This window comes from Bidens hawaiensis, unplaced genomic scaffold, assembly GCF_021521415.1.
Source record: "Bidens hawaiensis isolate Kalapana, Puna unplaced genomic scaffold, B.hawaiensis_p1.1 tig00000636_1, whole genome shotgun sequence".
In the NCBI taxonomy this organism is placed as follows: Eukaryota; Viridiplantae; Streptophyta; class Magnoliopsida; order Asterales; family Asteraceae; genus Bidens; species Bidens hawaiensis.
This window is the reverse complement of record NW_027491038.1, coordinates 5,571,142-5,596,232: the sequence shown is the minus strand read 5'-3', so window position 1 is coordinate 5,596,232 and position 25,091 is coordinate 5,571,142. Positions and strand designations below refer to the sequence as shown.

General features: G+C 33.4%; 2 protein-coding genes, 2 long non-coding RNA genes and 1 pseudogene across 4 annotated transcripts; 1 reads left to right on the top strand and 4 right to left on the bottom strand.

Annotated features, from left to right (window-relative positions):
• Positions 1–3,818: 3,818 nt before the first annotated feature.
• Positions 3,819–5,608, bottom strand: LOC143529590 (protein SHORT-ROOT pseudogene; annotated as a pseudogene).
• A 1,313-nt stretch (positions 5,609–6,921) lies between these two features.
• LOC143529587 (uncharacterized) lies at positions 6,922–10,037 on the bottom strand. Its single transcript, XR_013134688.1, has 4 exons — positions 9,914–10,037; positions 8,674–9,774; positions 8,308–8,462; positions 6,922–7,709 (listed from the first exon to the last, which is right to left on the bottom strand). It is a non-coding gene; the product is annotated as an uncharacterized LOC143529587 (long non-coding RNA).
• An 88-nt stretch (positions 10,038–10,125) lies between these two features.
• On the bottom strand, positions 10,126–10,946 carry LOC143529582 (uncharacterized). Its single transcript, XR_013134687.1, has 4 exons — positions 10,734–10,946; positions 10,453–10,657; positions 10,310–10,364; positions 10,126–10,234 (listed from the first exon to the last, which is right to left on the bottom strand). It is a non-coding gene; the product is annotated as an uncharacterized LOC143529582 (long non-coding RNA).
• Positions 10,947–13,843: 2,897 nt separating this feature from the next.
• On the bottom strand, positions 13,844–17,523 carry LOC143529571 (uncharacterized). The gene is made up of 10 exons (XM_077025338.1): positions 17,162–17,523; positions 16,763–16,866; positions 16,112–16,311; positions 15,746–16,027; positions 15,479–15,537; positions 15,309–15,345; positions 15,160–15,231; positions 14,933–15,083; positions 14,584–14,718; positions 13,844–14,458 (listed from the first exon to the last, which is right to left on the bottom strand). The coding sequence occupies exons 1-10, from the start codon at positions 17,283–17,285 to the stop codon at positions 14,045–14,047; spliced, it is 1,578 nt and encodes a 525-aa protein (XP_076881453.1). The 5' UTR covers positions 17,286–17,523; the 3' UTR covers positions 13,844–14,044.
• Positions 17,524–24,200: 6,677 nt separating this feature from the next.
• LOC143529843 (uncharacterized) lies at positions 24,201–24,779 on the top strand. The gene has a single exon (XM_077025549.1). It carries the CDS (start codon positions 24,201–24,203, stop codon positions 24,777–24,779), a length of 579 nt encoding a protein of 192 aa, XP_076881664.1.
• Positions 24,780–25,091: the final 312 nt, after the last annotated feature.

Below are 25,091 nucleotides of genomic sequence, written 5' to 3'. Positions count from 1 at the left end.
CTTGAGAAAAAGGGCAAATATATGCTGTTCAAGTCACAAGACAAACAGGCCGGCCAGCAAGCAACCATGGGCTCTGGTTGGTATCATATCCTACGTACCCCCACCATCCTATTCTTTTCTAGCTTCACAGATCTTCTTTCATTTTCTTGCAACATGTGAATCTCCCTTAAGTAGAAAATGCTACACTTGAAAGGCAAACTTTATATATGGTCCAAATATATTAACTTGATACTTTCATTGTCTAATGTAATATTATTGCTCTAACCATATGATCATCAATACATACATAATTGGAAAGATGCTACAGAAAGATACAGCCACCTAGGTCACAATTCATATCGACGTATGATCATCCTTCTATTTTTCTTAGTGTTTTCTCCAAGTGACAATGCTGTCTCCGAGAATCGTTAACATTTTTTGACCGAATGAGAAAGAAAATTTGGGCCTTAAGTAAGGGTTTTTTATTCAGTTTAAATTATTACATTTTTAAATAGACTTACTTGGTTATTAATTAGGTTGTGAGACATTTTTTTATATATAAAATAGACTTAAATAGGTTGAGTAACTGATTTTAAATATTAAGAATACATATTTTTAAAAAAAATATATATATATATAATTAAAAAAAGGCATTTGGGTCTACCGAGGTGATCGTGCTGGGTACGATCAACCTCCCCGCCCCCTTCATAGCCGGCCCTGACTAATGAGGCTATAATGTACAAGCAAGACACATTCGCTCTCGTCTAGTATTTCTAAGGGCATGGAGTTTCTTTCTCGTGTTTAACACCATTTATCTAGGAAATGATGCTAATTCAGGGAGCAAGAAGACTATTCACCTATTTCTCATCACATTCCCACCATTCCAGAGCATGTCGCGTAAAAGAACTAATTGGGCGTAGAAAGCTCTTTTAAATTTTTATAAAAACTTCAAAAAATTTTACATAAACCTTATATTTTAAGTCTTATTAGAATGACTTGTAATTCCTATCCACTGTACCAACCAATATTGCTTATTATACTGAAATAAGTTTGCGGATTTGTTTTTTGTTTTTCGAGTGGAGACTTCCCATATATAGGTCACTCATCCAGTAATCATTCCCACCAAAGTATGTTTATATGTGAAGATCTCTTCCCATTCATTGTTAGTGTGTTTATATGACACATGACATTTTGTGCAAAACAAATCTCTCATATCTACCGTTGATATGTGATTTGTCTATGGATGAAAAGTAGTTATTCAAATCTGATTCGTGTATACTTGATTATATATATTAAACAGATGAAAAGATATTTTTGGGATATGCGAGTACGAAAAACAAATACGCAAATCTAGCTAATTCGTATATCTTTTATTACGTGCACACAAAATGACATTCCATGTCTATAATGTGAACCTGAATAAAAAGGTAAATCGCCCCCAACTTATTATAAAGCTTGATTCATATTGTGGAAAACGACTTTAATCTGAAAACATACCAGTACGTACCAATAAACATAAAATACAAAGCACAAATGCAGAACACTTTATGACATCAAGAAAGGCTCAAAAAACTTTATAGATTTATAGAAACCACCCACATTTATATTGCCATGGTCGCAACTCCTTTTATCGTAGCCTTGTTGAAATGTCTCTTGCTACGTTGTCACTGTGATCTTAGATCAGTTGGTGTTGTTTTTCTTCCACGCATTTTTCTTATTGTTTAAAGTTTACGTTTTTTTCTTATTTTTGCCAATATTGTATGTTTACATATTCATTGTTATCGCTCCTTACCAAAGGTCTGATTTCTTCTTATTTTAGCGCGTGGAGTATTATACAAACTATATTAGTTATGTCTTATTGTAATAATCTTTATCGTAGTTATAATATATGATTTAATTATCCCTTATATTACCTTTATAAATAGCTTACTAATAAGGTACAATGTCTTGCCGTTTTACCTTTGTGATCTTTACCTATGACAAAGGTCAATTCGAGCGAGTTCAAAAATTACATTAGATATCAAGATACATAGGTGTCCCAACTATTTGTAAAATTTTAACTTTTAAATGATAACTAATACACTCTTTAATTCTACTTCTAAATTATACAAATTTTTTTGTCAACCAAAGAACTAATTACAACCATCATCATTTAAAAATACAAAGTTTTATCCAACACATTGTTACTGGTAGATTAAAGGCACGCCGGCAATATAATTTTCATGCATCTATAGGTTTTTATTAGTACGCTTTTCTGACTTTAGTTTGTTTAACAACAAATAACATATATAACAAGTTCTCCCCTTTTTAAAATCCAAGGATTCCACTTGTAGACCTAAACTATCATTTTCTTGAGTGTGATATACCTTCACAATAATATCTGACAAAAGCTTCAAAATAGGTGACTTTATTGTCATGTATATGCATTTATTCACATATCATTTTACTATTCAAATTACACATAAATCTTGAGTTACGTGAGTATCTAATCCGTGATGCACATGTGTAAAAAGTGGACATACTCGAATCTAATTTGTGTAACATTTATTTTAGTTAAGGGAAAAGACATTTTTGGGACATGCAAGCATACATCATACATGATTACATGGCATATATATACTCGCGTTTAGTTCGCATATCATAATTTATTATGGACGGTCAAAAAGATATTGCATTTCTATATATCAACTGGTTTCCCTTATCCTTTAAATTCAAGCGTTACACTTAAGTAGAAAACCACGTATATGTGTAATTTGTATATATATAATTGAAGAAACACATAGCCATAGCCAAACCCAATTACATTAGATCTATATTTCCATCGGGTATGGGCTATGAAATGGATATTAGATTAACTAGAGTCTAAAACCAATCAATTCTGACGATGATGACCTGCAAAACAGAACCACCGTGAGCTCGTTACGGAAAGGACAAGAGTGTGATCTTCCCGTAACCACCCTCCGGCGTGAGAAAACGTACAGCTCTTGAGAAATAAATAAAAAACTAAGTAATTGATGTAATAGATGGAGAGTGAATGAATACCTCATGATAATAAGTTGAGTATTTATAGCCGATGGTTAGGGGAATGTGATTGGTGCAGATGTCATTATCTAGAAGATGCTCATTCTACTTGAATGGACATGTGGTGAAGTTTAATAAGAGGTGACAGCTAGCCATGTTTGTTGTTATAACAAAATGTCCAGTTGTCCTTCTCTGATTGGTTGCACTGTCACGTGCTCTTTACGAAGGAGGAAATGTCTCTTTTAGGGAATATTTCAATCAATCTTCTAAAAGGAAGTTGATTCCAACTGACTTTACTAATGTCATCCAATTCCTCTCCTGCATTTGCAAGGCTTTCGCATCTACGAGAAGTTTTCTTATCCCTTGGGATCACTATTTGAACTTGTGTCCTTTTGGTGAGTACCTTCCATATATCATGCGTTTGCAAGGCTTCCGTATCTGCATTTTGTTACCCTACCTCTATGGTAATTTTATCGGAATCTTAATTAATGACTAATGAGTTAGTCGTGAAACTCGAGCTAGTTTTGTTCTAATAACTTAGTCATTTAAAAACTCGAGCAACTTATATATCTTAATTAGAACTATGTATAAGATGCATATTTGTTAATCAACAAATTTAATTTCGATTTATGCCGTACTGAATTAAAAAAACATTAATATATATGATAATAAAATTTATAATTCATCAACTTATAGTGTGAACCTTTCAATCTTTGCTTACCTTAAAACAAGAAGAAAAAAGTGAACAAACCACGCCAACTTTTTAGAACAACAATGAATGAATGCATATATGGAAAAGGACTTGAATCTAAAAACACAAAATACAAAGCACAAATGAAAAACACTTTAGGACATCAAGAAAAGCTAAAAAAAAACATTATAGAAACCACCCACACTTAAAGTGCCTGCAAATATACTCATCTCGTCATCTTCATGAATCATCACCTTGATCTTTACTATTTCCTATATATAAAAAGACTATATCTTCTAACTTCTAGCTTCTATCTATCTTCAATCTTCAAACCCTAATAAAATCCACCATAGTTTTAATGAACCCAAAAATTAGGGTTTGCTTAATATATATAGATATGAGTGGATCATGTTGATACCCTTTTAGTTTGTGTCATGTTGCCACCAACTTAAATACTACAATTTTGAGCAACAAGATTTGAAGCTAATTGAGTACCAACATCATCTACACATTTGAGAATATTAATGCATGCAAGTTGAGTCCTTTCTTGATTAGGGTTTCCAAGCCGAAGCCCAAACAACCGGTTCATCTTTCCAAGCTAACAAGATTCCTGAACCTTTATTCGAATTCAGGTTGGTTTGATCGAGTGCCATAGACCACCCGGTTCGGTAGCGCTTTAGCAAGGCCTTTACATCATCCACCACATCATCACTAAACCCTAGAGGTGAAAAATGCTCATTGAGCCTCTCACACCATTGATTTCCTTTCTCCCTTCTTTCACAATCTCCTAAACCGATATTATGGTTGTCATCACACGACAAAACCCTAACGATGCTCCTTGAACACTCTCGTTCCAACGTTAATCTTTCGTTACTTGTGGGACTAAAGCTTTCTTCCAACATCTCAAAGTACAAAGTGTAAAACCTTAAAGACTCCTCAAAACATTTGACAAAATCATTTCTTGAGGTTGTGAAATCGGCTTCTTCTTCAACCACGGTCACCACTCGAGGGTTTAACGAGCTAAAAAGCCGAATAACATCCCCCCTTTCTTCAACTTCAACTCTTCTTAAAGCTCCAATACAATTAACCGCAATTGCTTCATCATCTTCAACACCTAACTCTTCTTTAGTAAGTTTCCCTAACGGTCTATCCGAACCGTTAATCACATTAAACGCAAACGGAACTCCCATCAACCGTGCGAATTTCTCCATTCTTGAAGTGATCTCTGTCATAACCGATCGCACCATGGCCGCGGTGACAACCACATTTAACTTCAAACTCGGTGTCTCATCGCTACGTGTGGCTAAAGCCTCTAGCAAAGTTGGCCACTGGGTGCAAAGGGTGTTGCTAATATCAATAATATGAAGTTTAGTCTCACCATCAAAGGCTTCCAAAATGGTACCATTAGATGCAACATGACCAAAAGTTGTCCAAGGTGAAACCTCTTGGAACTTAAGTATTAACTTTCTAGCAGAGTCAAAACAATGGCTTTTATCAGCAACGTTGACCAAAGTTTTGTAGCATCGTTGACCAGAGTCAGTAGCTTTACAAAAGAGTGCTTGCAAGAAATAATAAGCAAGTTTCTGATCACAATCACCATAGGGTGAGGACAACTCATTTAACATCCACAAAAGGTGGTTGATCTTGCCTGAGTCTTTATCCGAGATGGCTTGTGCACACTCTCTAAGAAGCCTTGAAGCCCATTTATCGTCGTCCGGGCACGTTTCGGTGGCACCGGAGTCGGAGTATGGGTGGTGTTTGGTGGTGGTTGGTGTAAGGAGAGAGGTGGGTTCTCTCCATTGATGATTTGTGTGTGAATGATGAGTTGTATAATATTGTTGTGATAAGCTTTCAAACGCTTTTTCATGTATTCTATTTGGCCGTCTCCTAAGTGCTAACATAAAAAACGACAAAACATGTAGGTTTTAAATATTTTTTTAAAGTTGTTGGATTTGTATTGATTGATTGTTTCTCTTTAATAATTTATTATGTGATGTGCTAAACTCCTAATCATTAGTTTCAATATTTTTGGGATACATTTTATTAAACTACCTTATAATAATTTAGTTATAGTTACATAAATAATTAAATATGATATTATGATCTCAAGTTGATATATAATATATCTTTTTTCTTTTATTTGTATTTTGTAGTTGCCTCTTTGCTTGGTTGAATGGGGCCGATTCCTTTTTAAAATGTTACGTGACAACACCACTTTAACAAATGCAAGCTTTATTATGCATGTCACATCCCATTATAATAAATAATAATAAACAATAAGTTTTAAATTAATGGAATAGTATTCAAAGATTATTTAAAATTGATATTTAAAGTAGGAATATTCTATGTTTTAGTCATACTTTATTTGAATAACTATTGCAAATGTTTGAATAACTATCGTCATGACTCTATGCATATAAAAATAAGCTCTCTTTTCTCATAAACGGCAACTTTTTATTCATTTTTTGTTTTAAATCCACACCATTTTGTCCGTCACATGACTTAAACTCTCACCATTTGTAAAGAAACATCTTATCCCATTAATAACTACATAACCGTTATAAAAATTTGGAAGTTTATTATTAGCTAGATTTTGAATTCATATGTATGACTATCCTTTTAAATTTTCATACTATGACCCCATAATTAAGTACTATAGATTTACAAGTTATCCCGTCATGTTAAGTTTTAAATATAAGTATTGATAATTATTGATAATTATTCAAGTGCCTTATATTATTGTAAAAACCATAGCTTTCACATAATGTTAGATAATTTTAGAAGGGGTTTTCTAGGAACATCAACCCCCCCCCCCCCAATACGCCTCTTATAGCCCTATACGGGGGCGTATAGGGGGTTGTTTGGGGTGTCCATAATAGAATCCTTTTAGAAACAACGGGAGTATGTGCTAGAATTAGATTTCATGGATTTCAAAAGACTTCCTCTGTAAATAAAATAAGGGACAACCGGGTGTAACTTTAACCATTTGAAGTTAGATGGATAAAAGCACATGGTACTATGAAAATTTATAAGGTAAAAAATGGATCGGAAATTCCTACACATTAGAATTTCATCGAGTTCAATTATCTATGTAGATTGACCTCCCTTCCTTTGAATAATCATCAATGCATGCACTATACTATTACAGTTTCACTTATATAAAATAGTACCACCACATCATTTTTCTGTTTTCTGGGCAATTAACTTGCACACAATATTTCACCTTACAAAAACGTCACAATGTGAACTTTTTATCCGGATAAACAAACCCTCCCTATGTGGTTCTAAACTACCCTCAAATTTCACAAATTTTCATTTAACTTTGCAAATCTTTATAGGTAGCTTTAAACTTCGATTATACAAGAACCTTTCCCTACTACGCTTTTAAATAATTATTAAAGTAGTGCATCCAACTTTACATGTTCTAATTAGAAAACAAACTATGTACTTAAATCGTTTCAAGTACGTTTTCCTCTAGGATTCACACACAACCGTGTCGTAGTATAAAACACACACACAACACACCAATAGAATAAAAAACCATTAAAAAACCAAAGTATCTGAAAAAAATCTAAGGGTAGAAACAAAGCTGAAAAGTTCAAAGTTGTTTAATCCCAGAAATCAATATAGAAGTCTTCATGGCTGCATTGGGGGTCTCTACAGAATACATACTTGTCCTACATGGTTGTTGCACCCTACTTATACGGCCCTTACAGAATCTTATGAACTTGTCATTCCAAAAACATCACAACATTAACTAGCTAACTCGTCCTCAAACAAGACATTTTGACTCATCAAATGATACATTTTTCCTTGTTTTATTGGCCTGTCTTTGACCATAGAGTGACTAGGTAAACCTGTTCAGTCAACAACATCATGACGGCTAAACAAAATATGGCCGCCCTTGATTTACCACCACCACTATCACCATCATTAACAGCCAGTTTGGAACGACGCTCTAATGTTTCCATCCCCTTGCATAACCATCCTCCATATACGATTCGAAAAATCCAATAAACTGTAAAATATATCATATATACAAATGAAAATTTTGAAAAGGAAATGGTAAGCCTGCAGGAATACTGTCCACCAAATTAGCTGGCATGCTTTTTGAGTTTCTCATGTTTAAAATATGTACTTATTTAGTTCTGTAAACAGCTACCAGTTTGGATCCATTTCCAAACCGGCCGAGCCGACTATTTGGACACCTAATATACACAAAGAGAGGTGCACAAATGGGCTCAAGTCCAAAATAATCCTGGACCTAAGCCATGTCCAGGTCTGTAAGTCCTAACTCCTAAGCATGCGCAATGGAGGTGCACAAATCGAGTTCTAGGCCCAAACCGGTTCAGGTTTGGTCATACCTAGTCAACAATGGGTTTTGGCTCAAACTGGTTCAGATTGAAAATGGATTATAAGGAGGAAAGAATCGGGTTTGAGCGAGTTGAAACCAGGTTTTAACTGGTTCTGTTTGAGATTGACCAGTTTCGGTTCAGGTTCAGGCCGGTTTCAAAATCAGGATCGTTTCGGGTTCAAAACAGGGCTGAACAGCTGAACCCAACTAGTCTATATAGAAATACTAAAAGTCACTAAAGTAAAGTGTGCATGAATAATACCTTGGTTGTGTTTAAGGACCATCTTGCACCATAACCATCTTGAACCCGGATCTCAAAAACGGGCCCATGTGGCGGAACAATATGCACATTAAGCCAGCAACAATGGGCTATCAAGTGGTTAATCACCTTCAAGGCTAGCATATTCTTATGAGAGTCTGGACACCATGAAAGTGAGAACAATGGCATTGATCAAAAATATATTCTAAAAAATTAAATGAACTAATTTAGAGGTTGAAAATATTTAGTGCATTTTTAACGAATGCAACATCCTGTTTGATTCAAAGATTTGGATTACTATCCTAATAAAGCTGTTTCAGTATTCATAACCGAACACACAAAAAAAATGACAAAGACAGAAATACTAACCATTTCCAGAAAAAGAACCCCAAAATTTCCCGTTGCTCCTGCTGACATGCTTGTCCAAAGCCCGAGCTCCATCACTCAAAACCGAACTTTTAACCTCAAACCAAGGGACATTAAGTTGTCACTAAGCATTATTTATGATTGTTTAGTTGCTATGTTAACAAAATAATGAAAGGATGATATTTATTTTACCCATTTTGACCAGTTATCCTACCACGTCTAGTGCCTTGTTCCCCTGTGAATTTTTTTTTAGATCCGCCACTATGTGATTAAAATTAAATCAATCAAAAACGATCACAGGATCACATTTAGGCCTATAAATGAACTGAACGAAAACAAATGAAAAATGCTCATGTTCGTTTATAGTTTAGCCAAACAAACAATCAAACACAAAGTTAAACAAACGAGTTTTCTTGTTCGTGTTCGTACGTTAAGAAAATGAGGTGCATTCGTGTCCGTTTATGTTTGTTAGTATAAACAAATAGTTCACGGACATTGACAGGTGAACATAACTAAATATAGAAGAAAGGACATAACTAAGCAAACACTAATTAAAAGTAAATATAAACAAAATCTGGTGTGCCTGAAAACTTATTAAAACTAGACTAAATTGTAATGAGCTTTGAAAATTCAAATAACTAAGTAAATTACGAATATCTAGCAAAGATAAATGGACATAAATGAATAAATATAAATGAACGCTCATGAACATAAATGAACGAAAGAGACATGTATTCATGTTCGCTCGTTTAACTAAATGAACAAAAAACTTATAATGTTAGGTTGCTTATTTAATAAATGAACTTCCCACTGAACGGTTCACGAACAGTTCGCTGAACTGTTGGTTCGGTTACAGGCAAAATTACATATACTTTTTAATAATCATGTCTTAATATTTCAAAAATAGTTTATACGCACTCAACATGCATAATTATAAGAAAACTTTCAACAACATCTAATCTAATCATAACTTCATACTTCTGGATTATGTGGCAATGAAAAAGCAGAAAGTAATATTGATCTGGGCAGTGGAAGTGCATCAGGAACCGTTCCTACAGTGTGTGAAATACCAAGAAGCCTTTGAATGCCATCATAACACAGTGCCTACAAAAAGTGGTAAAATTACATAACATCAGCAGTAAATATAATTTATAACTGAAACAAGAAACATTTACTTTGGTCAAACATGCTGAAAAAAAAAATATGAGTCTGGATCAAAATTGTAACTTTTGAAGCAACTAACCGCAAGAATTGCTGCCAAATGATCATAAAGCTGTGATGTTTGTTTTATACGTATAGCAAGAACACCATTTGACTTTTCCCTCTCTTCAGTGTAAAACTTCCTATAAATTAGTACCCCTGAAAATTTAAAATTATATATATATATAAATATATATATATATATATATATATTCTAGAATCATTGTAATTCTTTTTTAACTTTGTCTAATAATAATATCAATAAAAGAGCATTGCCTTCTTTGATGGTTTCGACACCTGGTAAAACTTTATCAAGACCCTCGGCTGCTAACATGTCAGAAAACGAAGCATACCGATGAACATCCTGTAATATTTTAACTAATTAAAAAAAATGATAGTGGGTAAGGTGTAGAAAAACTGCAGATGCGTGGTGACACACCTCAACTTGAAGCAACAAACATTTGTTGAATAGAATCAAAGATCCTGCTTCAAAACTGACAGTTGAATATGCAACTGCAAATTAGTCTACTAAAAAAAATATGGACTCAAGTAAGCTAGTAATTCAGTTTTGTACTGTCATACCGATTTGCACCACCAGCACACCTTCCCTCAATAGTTTTATGCCCATCTGTAATTATGAAAATAGAAAAATAATTAAGTTTTGTGCCAGACTTCTTATATACGATAGTAATAACTAATAATCAGAACAAAATTTTATGCTGGGACCTTTGATCTGAGAGAAAAAGGGTTCCTGAACATGAAGTTCAAAGTCCACTGTCTCCAGCATCTGGTTATGACACACAATTTTAAAACAGTATATAGAACAACATTACAGTATTACACATTAAAAGTTAAAAAGATACTTTCATCAGATCAGATCCTTTTTCTCTAATAATATTGTTCCACTCGCATTCTTTCTGTTTCAATGAAGAATCTTCATGGATCAAAGGCGTATCGGTGTGCATTTTATGAATGGCTCCAGATAATATTGACTTGAGTAAAGCTGATGCTAAGTGTTTGTATAAAGGATATGAAGGAACACCTTCAAAATGATCTGCAATATCTTAAAACATGTACCTTTTCTCAGAGTTCAAATTTAATAGACATTTAACCTAGAATTTATCCTAATTTGAATTTGAGCATAAATACTTTAAGCATGCTCCAATTTGATCACTTTAAGTTTTACAGTTTAACAATTAACGTTTTCATGAAATCCAAAGTAATAGCAAACGGAGCTTTGTTCATGTTTGTTCGTTTAGCATTGACCTTGTTCACAAACGCATCACGAATACATAACCGAACAAAACTTCTTGTTTGTTTTCGTTCATTAAGGAAATTGAGCTTGTTCACGAACACAAACGAGCATATACCATTTTTAAAAATTAAAGAAAAAAATGCTTGATCCCAAACGTTAGACATAACCATAATGAAGGGGCTTAACGAACATATTCCCGAACGTTCACGCCCTTTTTTCATGTTCGTTCGGTTACTTAATCAAACAAAATTTCTTGTTCATCTTGATCCAATTATTAAACAAACGAACGTAAACGACCTCCCCGTCACGTCACGTCACGTCACGTCACGTCACGTTCAGTTCATTTACAGACCTTTTAATAGCTACATATATAAGAAGCAACTAACACAGCTTTAGTCAACATAAGTAAAAGAGTACAAACTATCCAAATTCCTTGTTGAAGCCCTAAAAACTAACTATATGCGAATTATGAATAGCCGAAATGAGATTCAATTGAATGATGAAGTTTGAGATTGATACCAGTAGATGGAGTCCGTACGATTATGATGCTCGTCTTCCTTGAGGAGAAGATTAGAGCAGAAATCATTAGATAAACCTGCATCAATTGATCCTTCCATCGATAAAGCAAGAGTCAAGTTTAATAGCGGCTCTTTCAGTTCAACCTTCGACAGTGACGCCGTCGTTCAGGTATAGTAAGTTAAACCCAAGGATTAGGCACACAAAAATTATATTAATAATAATAGCAACAAAAACAAAACTTTTGAATACACTGAAGATGGATGCTTCAAGATGACTACTCATCCTAATAAAGTGAAAATAATTAATGTAATTATTTCTAGAAAAAGTTTAACACCTAAACCTTTAAAACCCACTTGTTTTTACAAATAAGTATTCATCATTATATTGCCTTAGAAATAATATAACTTTTTAAAAGATTTTTGATTGTTTAGTATAACCTTGTTTCCGGTATTTAGATATTGTTTGATTTGGATACAAAAATATAATTGATCTTGACACAAGTTAGGTGATGTCTTTTTTACTTAGAAATATGGAAGGAAAATGTAGCCATGTATGTTGTAAGTTGTAACTAATAATAAGAATGGTTTGTGTGAACACTATTAATTTAAATGGACACGAATAAAATATTAGAGATTATATTGGTAGGGTCAAGTTATTCTACAAAGGGTAATAAAAATAAGAAGTGTAAGAAGCCATAAATAATGGACATGTGTTGAGTGAGGAACAAAGGAAAAATGGTATAAAGGTAATTGTACCCATTTTTTCTACCCACATGCAAGACACATGTTAATACCCCCATCATTTTAGAACGTTTATAACTTTTTCGTATGATATTTTTTTTAAAAAAAAAATCATCATAATAACAAGCGTTTTTTATCTTTAATATGTGTATGATTTTTGTTATATAAAATTTAAAACAAAAATCACGTCATTGTGTCTTTTTGCACACCATTGTGTCTTTTTCGTTTATCATTGTGTCTTTTTTCGTCATTGTGTCTTTTCGCACACCATTGTGTCTTTTCGCTTATTATTGTGTCTTTCTTCGTCATTGTGTCTTTTCACATGCCATTGTTTCGTCGTTGTATCTTTTTTCGTCATTGTGTCTTTTCGCTTATAATTGTGTCTTTTTTCGCACACCATTGTGTTTTTTCGCTTATCATTGTGTCTTTTTTCGTCATTGAGTCTTTTTTCGTCATTGTGTCATTTCGCACACCATTGTGTCTTTTCGCTTATCATTGTGTCTTTTTTCGTCATTGTGTCTTTTCGCACACCATTGTGTCTTTTCGCTTATCATTGTGTCTTTTTTCGTCATTGTGTCTTTTCGCACATCATTGTGTCGTTTTTCGCCATTGTGTCTTTTCGCACACCATTGTGTCTTTTTTCGTCATTAATACATGTTACGCAATAACTTGAAACGTAAAACACAATGGTAAATACGTATAACACAATGGCCTAAAACGTAACACACAATGGTGAATATATATAACACAATGACTTGAAATGTAAAACACAATGGAAACAACATATTACACAATGACACAATGAACAACAAAAAAACACAATTAAAAAACCCATTAATTTTTTTTTATTTTTGTATAACAATATGATATTCTTTTTTAAGATAAAAAAACGCTTATTATTATGGTGAATTTTTTTAAAAAAAATGTCGAATGAAAAAGTTATTGATATTTTAAAATGATAGAGGAATTGACATGTGCCTTGCATGTGGAGAGAGAAAGTCAACAAATGTGGGTTATTACCTTAATGTCCTTTTCATCAATTTTTATTTATTAAATTAATCTCAGTCATTCAAATCTAAGATCAATTGACTGGATTCCTTCTCACCTTTTTCATTTTTGTTGTCCTTTGTATTTTAACTTTACCCTATATTGGTAAACTTACGAATATAATCTTTGAAGTGTCACAAGAAACGTCTAATATAGAACCAACTTTGAGTAAATGACTATGAATCATATAAACACTTTTTATCAATTGCTTTAAGTGATACATTAGATTGTTATATAACCGTTTATTTCATCCTCTTTCTCTTAGTTTGTTACACATGATACACACCATATCCAAATGGATACAGTACTTCAAGTTCTCTACTTCAAATTGGTTTTGAGTACAACGTACATGAACACCCAATATTTATAGTACAAAAAATAATTAATGTTAAAAAATAAATAATATATATTCTAAATTTCATTAGTTGGATCACTGTATACAAGACTTATGTGGGGTTTGTCCCCATTCTGCTTCGCTGATTTGTTTCAAACTAAAGAACAAATAAATAAACTCTTGAACAAACCTTCTTTCTTTAATTTTCTATATGTTTCCTCTCATCATCTCTTGATTAGCTACCATTATCATAGCTTTCAAGGATGCATAAATCATCTCTTACTTGCTATCTACTTCATCTTTTCCTATATCTTCTGCTCTTCCAAGTTCAATAACATCATCTGCATGATGAGGCTTTACCGATCCATCCGAAAACCGATGGTTGCGTGCATGGTACGCTTCAACGACCCATGTAAGAATCAAGAACACCATTACAATCGATAGAAACACTAGCCCTGCCCACACGATTTTTACGTCTCTTTTTACTGGCTTGCAGTGGTGTTCAAGAATTTCAGCAAATGCATCCTTCACTGTTTGACAATGAAGGAGGCTTTCCATTCCGGGGTAGGAATTTAGAAGTATTTGAATTGAACTTGTGTATGCGACTGCGGTTCTGAAATCGTTTCCTGATATGGGAATCCCTCCGTTGCAAACTCCGTCCACGGGATCAACACAAGTAATCAGCCTCAAAAGCTTCACGAAAGAAAAGTTTAAAATGTTAATACGTACTTTCTATATATATTAGTGGGACCCATGAGATTCTAGTAACAGGTTCTCACGGTTAAAAAAACGCTGTAAACATGGAGGTATAGACATACCTCAGGGATGTCGCCTATACGAATATCGTTCTCTGAGCAATTGTTTGGCTGGTAATTGTACTCTGGGGGCCCGGAGAACGGGTTGCATACTCCAAAAGACGAATCTTGTTGTATTCGCGAGATGTTTGCATTCACCTGCAGTATTTCCAGCAATTGTTTTGTTAATAACTTTATGGCTCACTATTTACTGGTGTAAGGTTTAGTTTCTGATCATAGCCTAATTTTATCCATTAATTTATAAACATATCATTTTTTGTGTTTTTAATCCTAATTAACATCTTAACCATTTATATCATATGGTCCAAAAAGTGTTAACCAGTTGTAATAAACGATAAAATGGTATGCATACCTCATTTACTAGGTCGTAAACTCCTGCACTAACGTCGGTAAGGGCTGATTCGGCTGAAAGCAATTGATCACAAGGAAGGATTGAGCTCAAGCTGTTATTGTAAGGATCTTTTTGAAATCCCTCAATTGCTGTGCATGTATCGCCCGCGAATCTAAATAAAATAAGTCATTCATTATTCACATATATAGTTTGTGCAAAGTGAAAGGGGATTATAAACAAAAACATACCGCGATAAGAAGAAGTACGCCCCAAAGAATACCCAACATAGAACAGTGATTAACCAACAAAACACGATTAATCTGCAACGCACCGTTACACTTAGAAACTGGGCACAATATCGATAAATGATCAAAATGAGTCATCTTGGTGGACTTACATGTGAAGAATTCGCCTTTTTTTCATGACTCCAACAGCTGCATACCATACAGAATTGTCTTAACTTAGTATGAGAACAAGAACATTTTATACATAAAGAGTTTGTGTATAGACTGACTATAAACTTTATTCTGTAAGTCAAACTGGACTTAAGTAGATGAAAAAAAGCACCTGCTAGTGCGATAACAGCAACCAAATTCAACGAGAAAATAACTGTACTTACGATGTACCTACAATCAAAAGCCGAAAGTTGTTTAGCAACGTTAAACAAAGCATTTAGGTTATGTTTTATCTTAATCGATATTAACGATAATTTGATAAATAATACTTCCTAAATCATTTATCCATGAAAATAAGTTATTATTTGATACAACAGCTGACAGACTTTTAATAAATATAAATTTTGGATGTGGGTGTTTCATGTCGAAAGAAACTTACAGAACACGAAGGATTACATCAATCCTATGCCGATTTGTTCTCGCTTCTCGTTCTATATCATCAGCAGTCGAGTCAAGCCGCCTCGAAGTGGATTCAAGGAACCGTGTGGTGCTTACATCAACATTTGTACCTTGTAAATTCATTCGTGTCACTTTCATTGCTTCAGTTGTATTATATATCGTCTTTGATGCATCATCAGCCGTATCGATTATTATATCGATTATCTTATCCGCCCTCGAATGGAATTTTGCATTCCCTCCAAGTACTAATCCAGTTCCAGTTCTGTAAGTAACATAAATGGTTTTGGTTATTGCATGTACAACTCTATAATGCATGTGTGAATACTGAATAGAATTGAAGGCTTACATGGCCAAAATTGTGAAGAAAGCTGCAAGAATAATGTGCCAAAGATAATATTGTTTGTGGGATGTTGGTCTCTTGTGTTTCTTCAGTTTCCTGCTTCTTTTGCAACAAGTGGTTGCTATAAGATATATTCCAAAAACGACGCCGCATAAGAGCCATAGTGCTCCAAGCACATATCCTGCTATTCCTGTGTATGCAGTTGACTGCGACAATATTTTATAAATTATTTATAGCACAATCTAGCTTTTGAACCGGATCAGGAACCGTCTACACAAATGGTTCGGTCCATTAATATGATACCAACAGGTGAACCCGAATACCAATAGATGGTTCAACGGATTTTCAAATCTTTTATTTTTTATTTTTTTTTACAAAGTATAATTTAGTGACTCTTTAGTACTTTTTACCTCATATTCTGCTTCTTTCAGACTGCATAGTTTATAAATTTTGCGAATTTACATATGAAAATAAAATATTTTATAAGTTTTTAAGTTAATTAACTATGTATATTGAAGTTATAAATTATTTATGATGTAATCTAGTTTTTGAAACTGGTCCAACACAGACGTGTAAGATGTCGAATTCGATAACTGGTCTGATTGTATAAAAAGATAGTAAACTTCTAGAATATAATAAAGGTCAAAATAAACATACACTCCAATAATGGACGTTGGTAATGTCATATCCTCCCTTGTATTTTCTCAAGTTTTCCAGAGGATCCCGCCTAGCTGTGTCATCTAATATTTGGTTTTCTTCGGCTGCATAAACAGATTTTACATAAATATGATGATAATAACGTATAAAATGGACGGTCTATACAAAATCAGTATCAAACTGAAACTGTGAGAAACGTTTAATTAAACACTTATGCATATTGTTTTAAATTTGATACAATTATATTATGTTTTAGCCGGTGTCTCTTTAACTCTTTCACTACATACGATTATCTTCCATTTACAAATATATATACGATTCTCATAGTTTTCCAGCTAAATTTGGTTTTGTATAAACGTGATAATAGTTTAATAAAATTTATAGAATACAATCATTTACCTGGTTGAGTAGTGGTAGTAGATTGTCCTTGAATACGAGATAAGCTTAAACACAAAAGCAATATCATGACAAGCCATTTTGTGTTCCGTCTTAATCCCATTTTTGTCCTGCGTTTTTGTAACATTCATATATACATTAAAATATAACTATAAGTATTATTTTAATACTAATTATTATAAGCACATATATATTATTATAAAGATAACATGATCGTTATGTTCACTTTCTCTATATAAGATAATATGATCGTTAAGTTTACTTTTTCTATCACCAACAATGAAATAATATTTTAATAATCAAAAAATCCAAAATGTTTTTACAATTAGTAGAAGAAAATGCTATTTTTTAGTCAATAATAGAAAATTTTTATTTCTCATTTTATTTTTATCCATATGATATCATTAAAAAATGCAAAATTATATTGTTCCAATAAACATAAGCATTATTTTCTCGAATTTTCTTTTAAAACCAATTCAATCATTTATTTTATTTTTTTTGAACAACCGAGATAGTATAACATAAAAAACATGGTCGAGCAAGATACTGGTGCCAATGAAAACCTTTAACGTAGTATATATAACATAATAATCATTTAAACAATTACAATAACATAATATGTATTTTTTTAAATGAAATTTACACCAACAATTAAGCCGTTTAATTGATAATAGAATGCTATTAACCTACACATTAACATAAAAAATCAATTAGATGCAGGCCATAAAAGCGTAAAGCAATAAAAGGCTAAAAGTGGTGATTTTTGAAGGTACGAAAGTCGTGATAATGCCTCCCAACTTTGACAAAAGCCTTGCTTTATGTTTTGGCCCTTTAATAAACTTATCATTCCGTGTGAACAATTGTTTTAACATGAGGTAACAAAAATAAAAAGCATCACAATATTAAAAAAAATATTTACAATTGAAATTAAAAAAAAAAATTAGTGTTAATAAAATTATGTCTACATGAAAACGATAACTAAAGGTCATGCCTAACTTGAAAAATCCAATTCGGCCTGATTTTCAAAATTTGAGTAATTATAATTTTATAAGTTAATTTTGTTTTCATTGTTCTTTTGTAGGGTAGGCTGCGGGTAGTGCTATCGGGTATGGTGGAAACACCGCCACCACCCTTATTGTTACTGTTACTTGTTTGCTTTTTTACCAACAACGTCTTATACAAATAAAATTAACTCATTAAATATATACGTATAAATAACTTAAGTAATTATTATTATTATTAGTCATTTTTGAATTAGAGTAATTACACATAAAAATAAGATATAATATAAAATAATAATTACTCTACTGTTACTATAATTATTCTATTTATTTGTACGTTTCCACACGTAAAGTTTTTTTATTTGATTTAACACACATATTTATAATCATAATTATTAACTTTATAACCCGTATTTAAAATCAAACTCGTAACACCTTTCCCAGCCACCCGAAACAGATGCAGCAGTAAAGAACAGAAGAAGGAGAAAGAAAAAAAAACTCACCGGAATATATGAAATTTTCCGGCAGTCGTGGAAGTGTTAGCCGGAGAAGAAGCTCTTTAACTGGTTGTTGTATAAAGTATAAACCTCAGTCTCTAGCCGACATAGATTATTATCCAAAACACTAGCTCGTTTAACTTTCAAAACGTGTCCCAGAAGTGATTACTTTTCTTGTAAATATTAATCCCCTTTTATATACAAATTATGTGTTCTATCAAGGGATTATTATGCATGTATGTATATGTGTGTATATATAGGCACCTAGAAGGTTTCAAGGAAAGTGTAATTTTATTTTAGTCAAATTTATGCCTTAAAAGATATTTAATTTTCAACAAAATACAAAGGTGGAATTAAAACTTGACCCACGTTGTCTAGTGAATTTATAATAATATTATATATTATTATATTGAATAAAAATGAATGGGGGTAAGCAAGAGGTGTTAGGGGATATAGGTATCCAAGTCGATCTTGATTTCGTAAGGCCGTCACTCCTCGTCAACCCCCCATCTTATACGATAGACCAAATTAATTGTTTTTTCACCAGTCTTTTATTCATTTTGAAAAATAAAAATATTAAGTGTCTCCTACGTATTTTTAAGAATTACTCAACAGATAAATGCTATAATACTAAAAACTATCATTTTAATTCCGAGTATTTAGGTCGGTTAGCTTATGGTTTCCTGACCCGTTGAGTCAGGACTATGCCAGAGGTCTATTAATGATGTTTTGCTTATATGACAAGTTGTGTGGATTGCATGTTAAGAAATGATTATTAATAACATCTTTAGGAGTTATTATAAAAGTCATAACGTTGTTCCGGGCACACTATCATTTGACAATGAAATGAAACAATATCTAGTATATATCTATGTGAGAGTGGAGAATTAGCATGTACTCTTGTTACAAAATTTATTCACTTTCTCTTACCATTCGTTCTTAGACAAATAATTACTCTAAAGTTTGAGGGTGGTCACCGAAAAAAACCCTTCCTAAGACGTGACTAGCGATGCGTTGTTCTACAATTACCTAATGAATGATGTTCATAGACTCCTTTCCATTTTCCATGAGAGGTTCATTAGAAAATATTGAATTATTTTAAGAACAAAAAAAATCAATCTAAGTCCTTATTATTTTTATCAGTGGTTCATATTAAAAAACGTTAATTTCTTGCATACGATGTTATATTATATATAATAAAAAGAAAGTTTCGTGCCGCTAGACTATGATTAATCCATTTGGCGGCGCCAGACTGTCCAAGTATTATATATATTTTTTTCGTTTTTGTTTCAAGTTTGATGATTAAACGGTTATTTGTGTCGATTCACCACTACAACGTCTGGAATAGACAACACACATGATTTACCAACGACTGGATTTTACAAACATTTTTGTTTTAGTTCTGAAACCATATAGAGTGTAACTGAAACCAACCGAATTGATGTCGACTCACCACCGTAACGCCAGGACCAACAATGCTTGAGTTTTAATAACGTCCGGGTTTTATCGACCGAATAAACGCCATTTTAAATCTTTTTTTTATATATGTTAATTTGACGAATTTATTTTTTGGGTTTTTAACGCTTACGTTTTACCAATATTGTTTATATTGCCCCTTAAAAAACACAACTGAAACTGACCAAATTCGTGTCGACTCACCGCCACGACACCGGGTACCGACAATGCTCAGGTTGTTTACCAGCATTGTTTAGACTGTATAGTAACTGAAACCGACCAAATTCGTGTCGACACACCGCCACAACGAAGGGTACCGACAATGCTCGGATTTACTAACGTTCGGGTTTTAACGGCCAAATAAACATCGTCTTAAATATTTTATTTGTATTAACGCTTGCCTCTTAGAATTTAGAGTAGCATGACAAGTATATAAGCATATCTGAAAGTATATAAGCATATCTGACCGGTTCCGGCGCAACGCGCCGGTAATTTACTAGTTGTGTATATTATATAAAGCATTAAACTAATTTGTTCAAATGCTTTTTTAGGTGTTTACCTACACTTGTATTGTGAAAACCTATTCATGGAATCATGGTTTATACGTTTGTAAATTCCATAAATAAACGAATTATATTTATATATATTTTCACAATATCGAAGAGAAGCATAAAATTCTATTTCAATCATTTTATTGCATTCTAAAACTTTTCAAAATTAAAAAGAAAAAATAAATAACTTATTTGTTCTTTCTGCTCTAGTAAAATGTATTCCACTTTGGTTAATTAAACAATTTTTACTTCTGTTAATAACTTTATTTTGCATTTTTTTTTCTTTTTCGCTTTTGTCATTTTCATTTTGATGAGGTGACAAGATTTATATGCTAGAAGTAAAAATGGAATTATCTATTTTTGTAAATTAGAAATAAACACTTCCACATATACTGCTAAAATAAGCCGGGCCAAATTGAAACAACAGAAGAACTATCAAATTGACTATTAACAACTTGATGAACAGACATGTGTAACTAGGACAAGAACAACAATAAAACAAAATACATAAAATCCTAAAAACAACATAATCATTATATGCTTGCTATTATTATGATAGTGTAGTTTATTGGACACATGTATATGTTGAGATCACATATTGCAATCTTGAACAACACTACGGAAACCCCATTAAATACGTATATACATTTATTGTGTTCCAGATTCAGTTGGCAGTAACTTGCATTATGAAATTATTAAAAGACTCTTGTGAATTTATAACAGGTCGATTGAGTAAGGCCGCGTTTGTTTTTTTTAGAGATTTAAGTCTGAATCTGAATACCACATCTGAATGTTAAGAGGTGGTTCAAATGTCTGAAATCTGAATCATTAAGAGGTGGAGGCTAGAGACGAACCTCTAGTCGTCGGAGATGGAGCCTAGTCTCCGGGTTAGAAGTTAATGGAGGCCGGAGACAAACGTATGTTTTTTTTGGGTTAAGAGGTTTTCAGACCCACTAAAAGCTCTTACTGGTTCAGATGCTATTAAGACGCTGAACCTCTTAATGCCAGAAAAAAACAAACAGCCCCACGTCTGATTACGTCTGACCGAATCAGACGTTTTCCTCTATTCAGAGCAAAGAGGCAAAACAAACAGGGCCTAAGTATGGCCCATTCGCCTAAGCAACGTGGCAAGTAACATGGTGGGCAACATAAAAGCATGGGGGGTATTTAGGGTGTGGAATAGATCGAAAATGAAGGATATAACATGGGAGAACTTAAGGTCGTTTATATTCCAAGACAAATAAGTTTGCAATGTCGTAATACATTTTGGTGCATCTGTTGTAATTTAAAATTCGAGGGGGGGGGGGTTACTGCCCCGATTATTATCTTGCTAGACCGCCTATAATACCTATTTTTTTCCTTGATAGTTCAAAAAAAAAATAGTTCGACTAAGTACGGCCAATAACAAGTCGGTAAAAATAATTACCTAAAATAAGATCATCAAAGTTGTTTGTGTGTGCCATTTGATTAATTACAACCACCTCATATGGCCACTACCACCCAAATAATGCCACCGTCCTAGCTATAGGTTTCGTGTTTCCTAAATTGTTCTAGACAACTTTCTTAATAATATAGAACTTACCTTCAGTTTAAAGTATTTATGTTTAATAGAATAATTAATTCAATAAGAATCTTAATAGAATAATTCAGGAAGTTCAATAATAATGATTAATGTAATTTGTGTAAAAATTTTGTGTTGTCATAAAATGACTATTAACATCTCTTTAATAGACAGAGAATCATCACAAATTTAGTTGGAAAGACAATAGTTAACCATTATCATCAATAGCATATGCGTTAGCAAAAAAACCCCATATCGATAATTCCTCCATAAGTAATTCAACAATTGATGATATGATTGATTGATCGACAAAGTTAATGATGGTGGACACTTAATCTCATAGAAATTGCTATTAAGAGCATTCTCACAGCCTATTTCCTATATTTGTGTGATAGGGTTTTGAAAATTATATGATATGGTTACGAGTGGTTGTGAGTAGAGGAGAGAGAAAATATTATATGGGAAAGTTAAACTTGGGGTTTCACTTTTCATACCGTATAATATGTAATATTTTTAAAAGGTAGTTGTGAATGAAAGAGAGAAAAAAGATAATGATAAAGGTATAAAAAATATTATTTAATTAAACAGGAGAAGAAAAATACAGTGATATTTGATGTAATTATATGATATATATGGATATATGGTAAGAAATGGGCCAGAAATGCTCTAATAGAACAAGTCAACAAATTGTTGATCACAGTTACTACTAACAAAAGTCATTTTCTGTTGATAGTCAGTTCTCATATAACTTTTAAACGGCTCTCCCCCTTAAACCCATCCGTTTGTGCTTGATATTATAATTTCACTTTAGTTAAATAGAATTGAACAAAAAATAATATTGATGACAAAATCACTAATAACATAAATTCACCATAACTATCGCTGTCGATGTCACTCCCACTTGTTAGTTGTTAACTTCCAACCACCATCACCACCGGAAATCAAATAACATAAAGCGACCAAACAACATAATTGCTATAGAGGTGGTAGCCATTAACTATGGTGCAATTGTGAGAGACCATTTTAATTTACTCTTTATATTCTAAACTTATATTTTTTTAGAATACGTTGTCAAAAAAAAGTAAAGAATGTTGGGAATTTCGGTTAAAGGTCGTTACTTGGCGTGCAATGTTAAGTAACGAGATTTAAGGAGTGGATAATTATAGATTATTAAATGTGCTTAGATTTAATTGTTAGTATAATTATCATGTCCTATTATTTAGCAATCCTAGTTGTAGTCTAATCGTGATAGGTTAGTTTATAAATACCCGTGCTCAGAGATTGTAATTGGTTAATTGAGTTTTGTGTCTCAATAATAATATTCGTGTTTGGGTGTTAGCCAAATTAACAAGTTCGTGTGGTACCAATTCCATTAATTGGTATCAGAGCATACGAGGGGACGAGGGTCAATACTGGTGTTGAAGACCTCGCACAGGGTCAGATATCAACACGCGAAAAATTGAATCTCGGTTTGTCGGCAAAGAGGGGTCGGCACTCTCAAACCTGTGTCAAAATACTTACAATCGGCAAAGATTATTACAATCACCTGTGACTCGTGTTTGGCGTTTCGTTCAAGACCTCCGAAGTTTAATCGGTGGAGCGATTGAATAACTTTTCGATCGGTGGACGTCGACTTGATTTCAAGTGGTTAACAGAACTTGTTTTTGTTAAGGTGCTTAGGAGTACGGTTATCGAAGTGAGGTGAGGTGAGGTGAGGTGAGGTGATCAAGCCTTTCACGTGATTGTGTGTTGGTTTGACTTTACCAACTTTGGTTTTAGCTTTAAAAGTTGGCAGAATTATTTTTTTGTCAATTGTGTTTAAATTGGTGAAAGGTCGTGGTGATAAAAAGAATTGAATAAAGACTTATTCAATATTTTATTAAGGTGATTTGGTTGTGTAGATAAATTAAATCACGTGTTGAAACCATTGAATCAAGGTCACGGGATTTTTCAAAATCTTATAGTCGTAGAACCAAGATGGGTGACGCGAACCAAGCGAAAAAGGAGACGAACTCCGGGTCGTTTCAGTGTCCGCGTTTGACGAAAACAAACTACACGATTTGGAGTATGCATATGGAGGTTATTTTTGGGATTCATGGAGTTTGGGATGTGATTGACCCGGGCTCTAATGACGCGAAGCAAAATAACATCGCGAAGGCGCTTTTGTTCCAGTCGATTCCCGAGGAACAGATACTTCAAATCGGTAATTTTAAATTAGCAAAAGAGATGTGGAATGCCATAAAGTCAAGAAATATGGGCGCGGGACGTGTGAAGGATGCTAGACTTCATACGCTAATACGTGAATTTGACGGTTTGATGATGAAAGAAACCGAAACTATTGACGAGTATACCTCGAGAATAACCTCGATCTCTTCTAGAGCAGCCACACTTGGACAACCGTATGAAGAAAGGAAGCTAGTCCAGAAATTCTTCACAAGCCTGCCGAGTCGGTTTATCCAAGTTGTAGCATCCCTCGAGCAAGTGTTATACCTTAAAACAGTTGGTTTTGAGGATGTTGTCGGGAGGTTAAAGACTTATGAGGAGCGTATCAAATGACACATGTTGCGTTCTGAAGAAGGTAAACTTTTGTTTAATAATTCTGAATCCTCTTCAAGTTCGAATCAGTTTTCACTCGAATCGAGTAGGGGGCGCGGGAAAGGTTCGAATCGAGGACGTGGTAGTGGACGTGGTGGTGGACGTGGGAGTCAGAACCGTGGTTCACAAGGTGGGTCTAACGAAGGGGATAAACAAAAGGGTAAAAAGGATTACTCGGAAGTTCAATGCTTTCGTTGTGATGAATTTGGTCACTTCGTTTCGAGGTGTCCGTTACAAAGGAAAGAGAGGCAAGCACATTTGGCCGAAGCAAAA

Excerpts from the sequence above, each read along its gene's own strand:
- LOC143529571 (XM_077025338.1), bottom strand. The coding sequence starts at position 17,285 with ATGTTACAAAAACGCAGGACAAAAATGGGATTAAGACGGAACACAAAA. Across the intron at positions 16,867-17,161 it reads TACTACCACTACTCAACCAG|CCGAAGAAAACCAAATATTA; the intron begins GTAAATGATTGT and ends CTGTTTATGCAG. Across the intron at positions 15,538-15,745 it reads GATGTAATCCTTCGTGTTCT|GTACATCGTAAGTACAGTTA; the intron begins GTAAGTTTCTTT and ends TTTTGATTGTAG.
- LOC143529843 (XM_077025549.1), top strand. The coding sequence starts at position 24,201 with ATGGGTGACGCGAACCAAGCGAAAAAGGAGACGAACTCCGGGTCGTTT.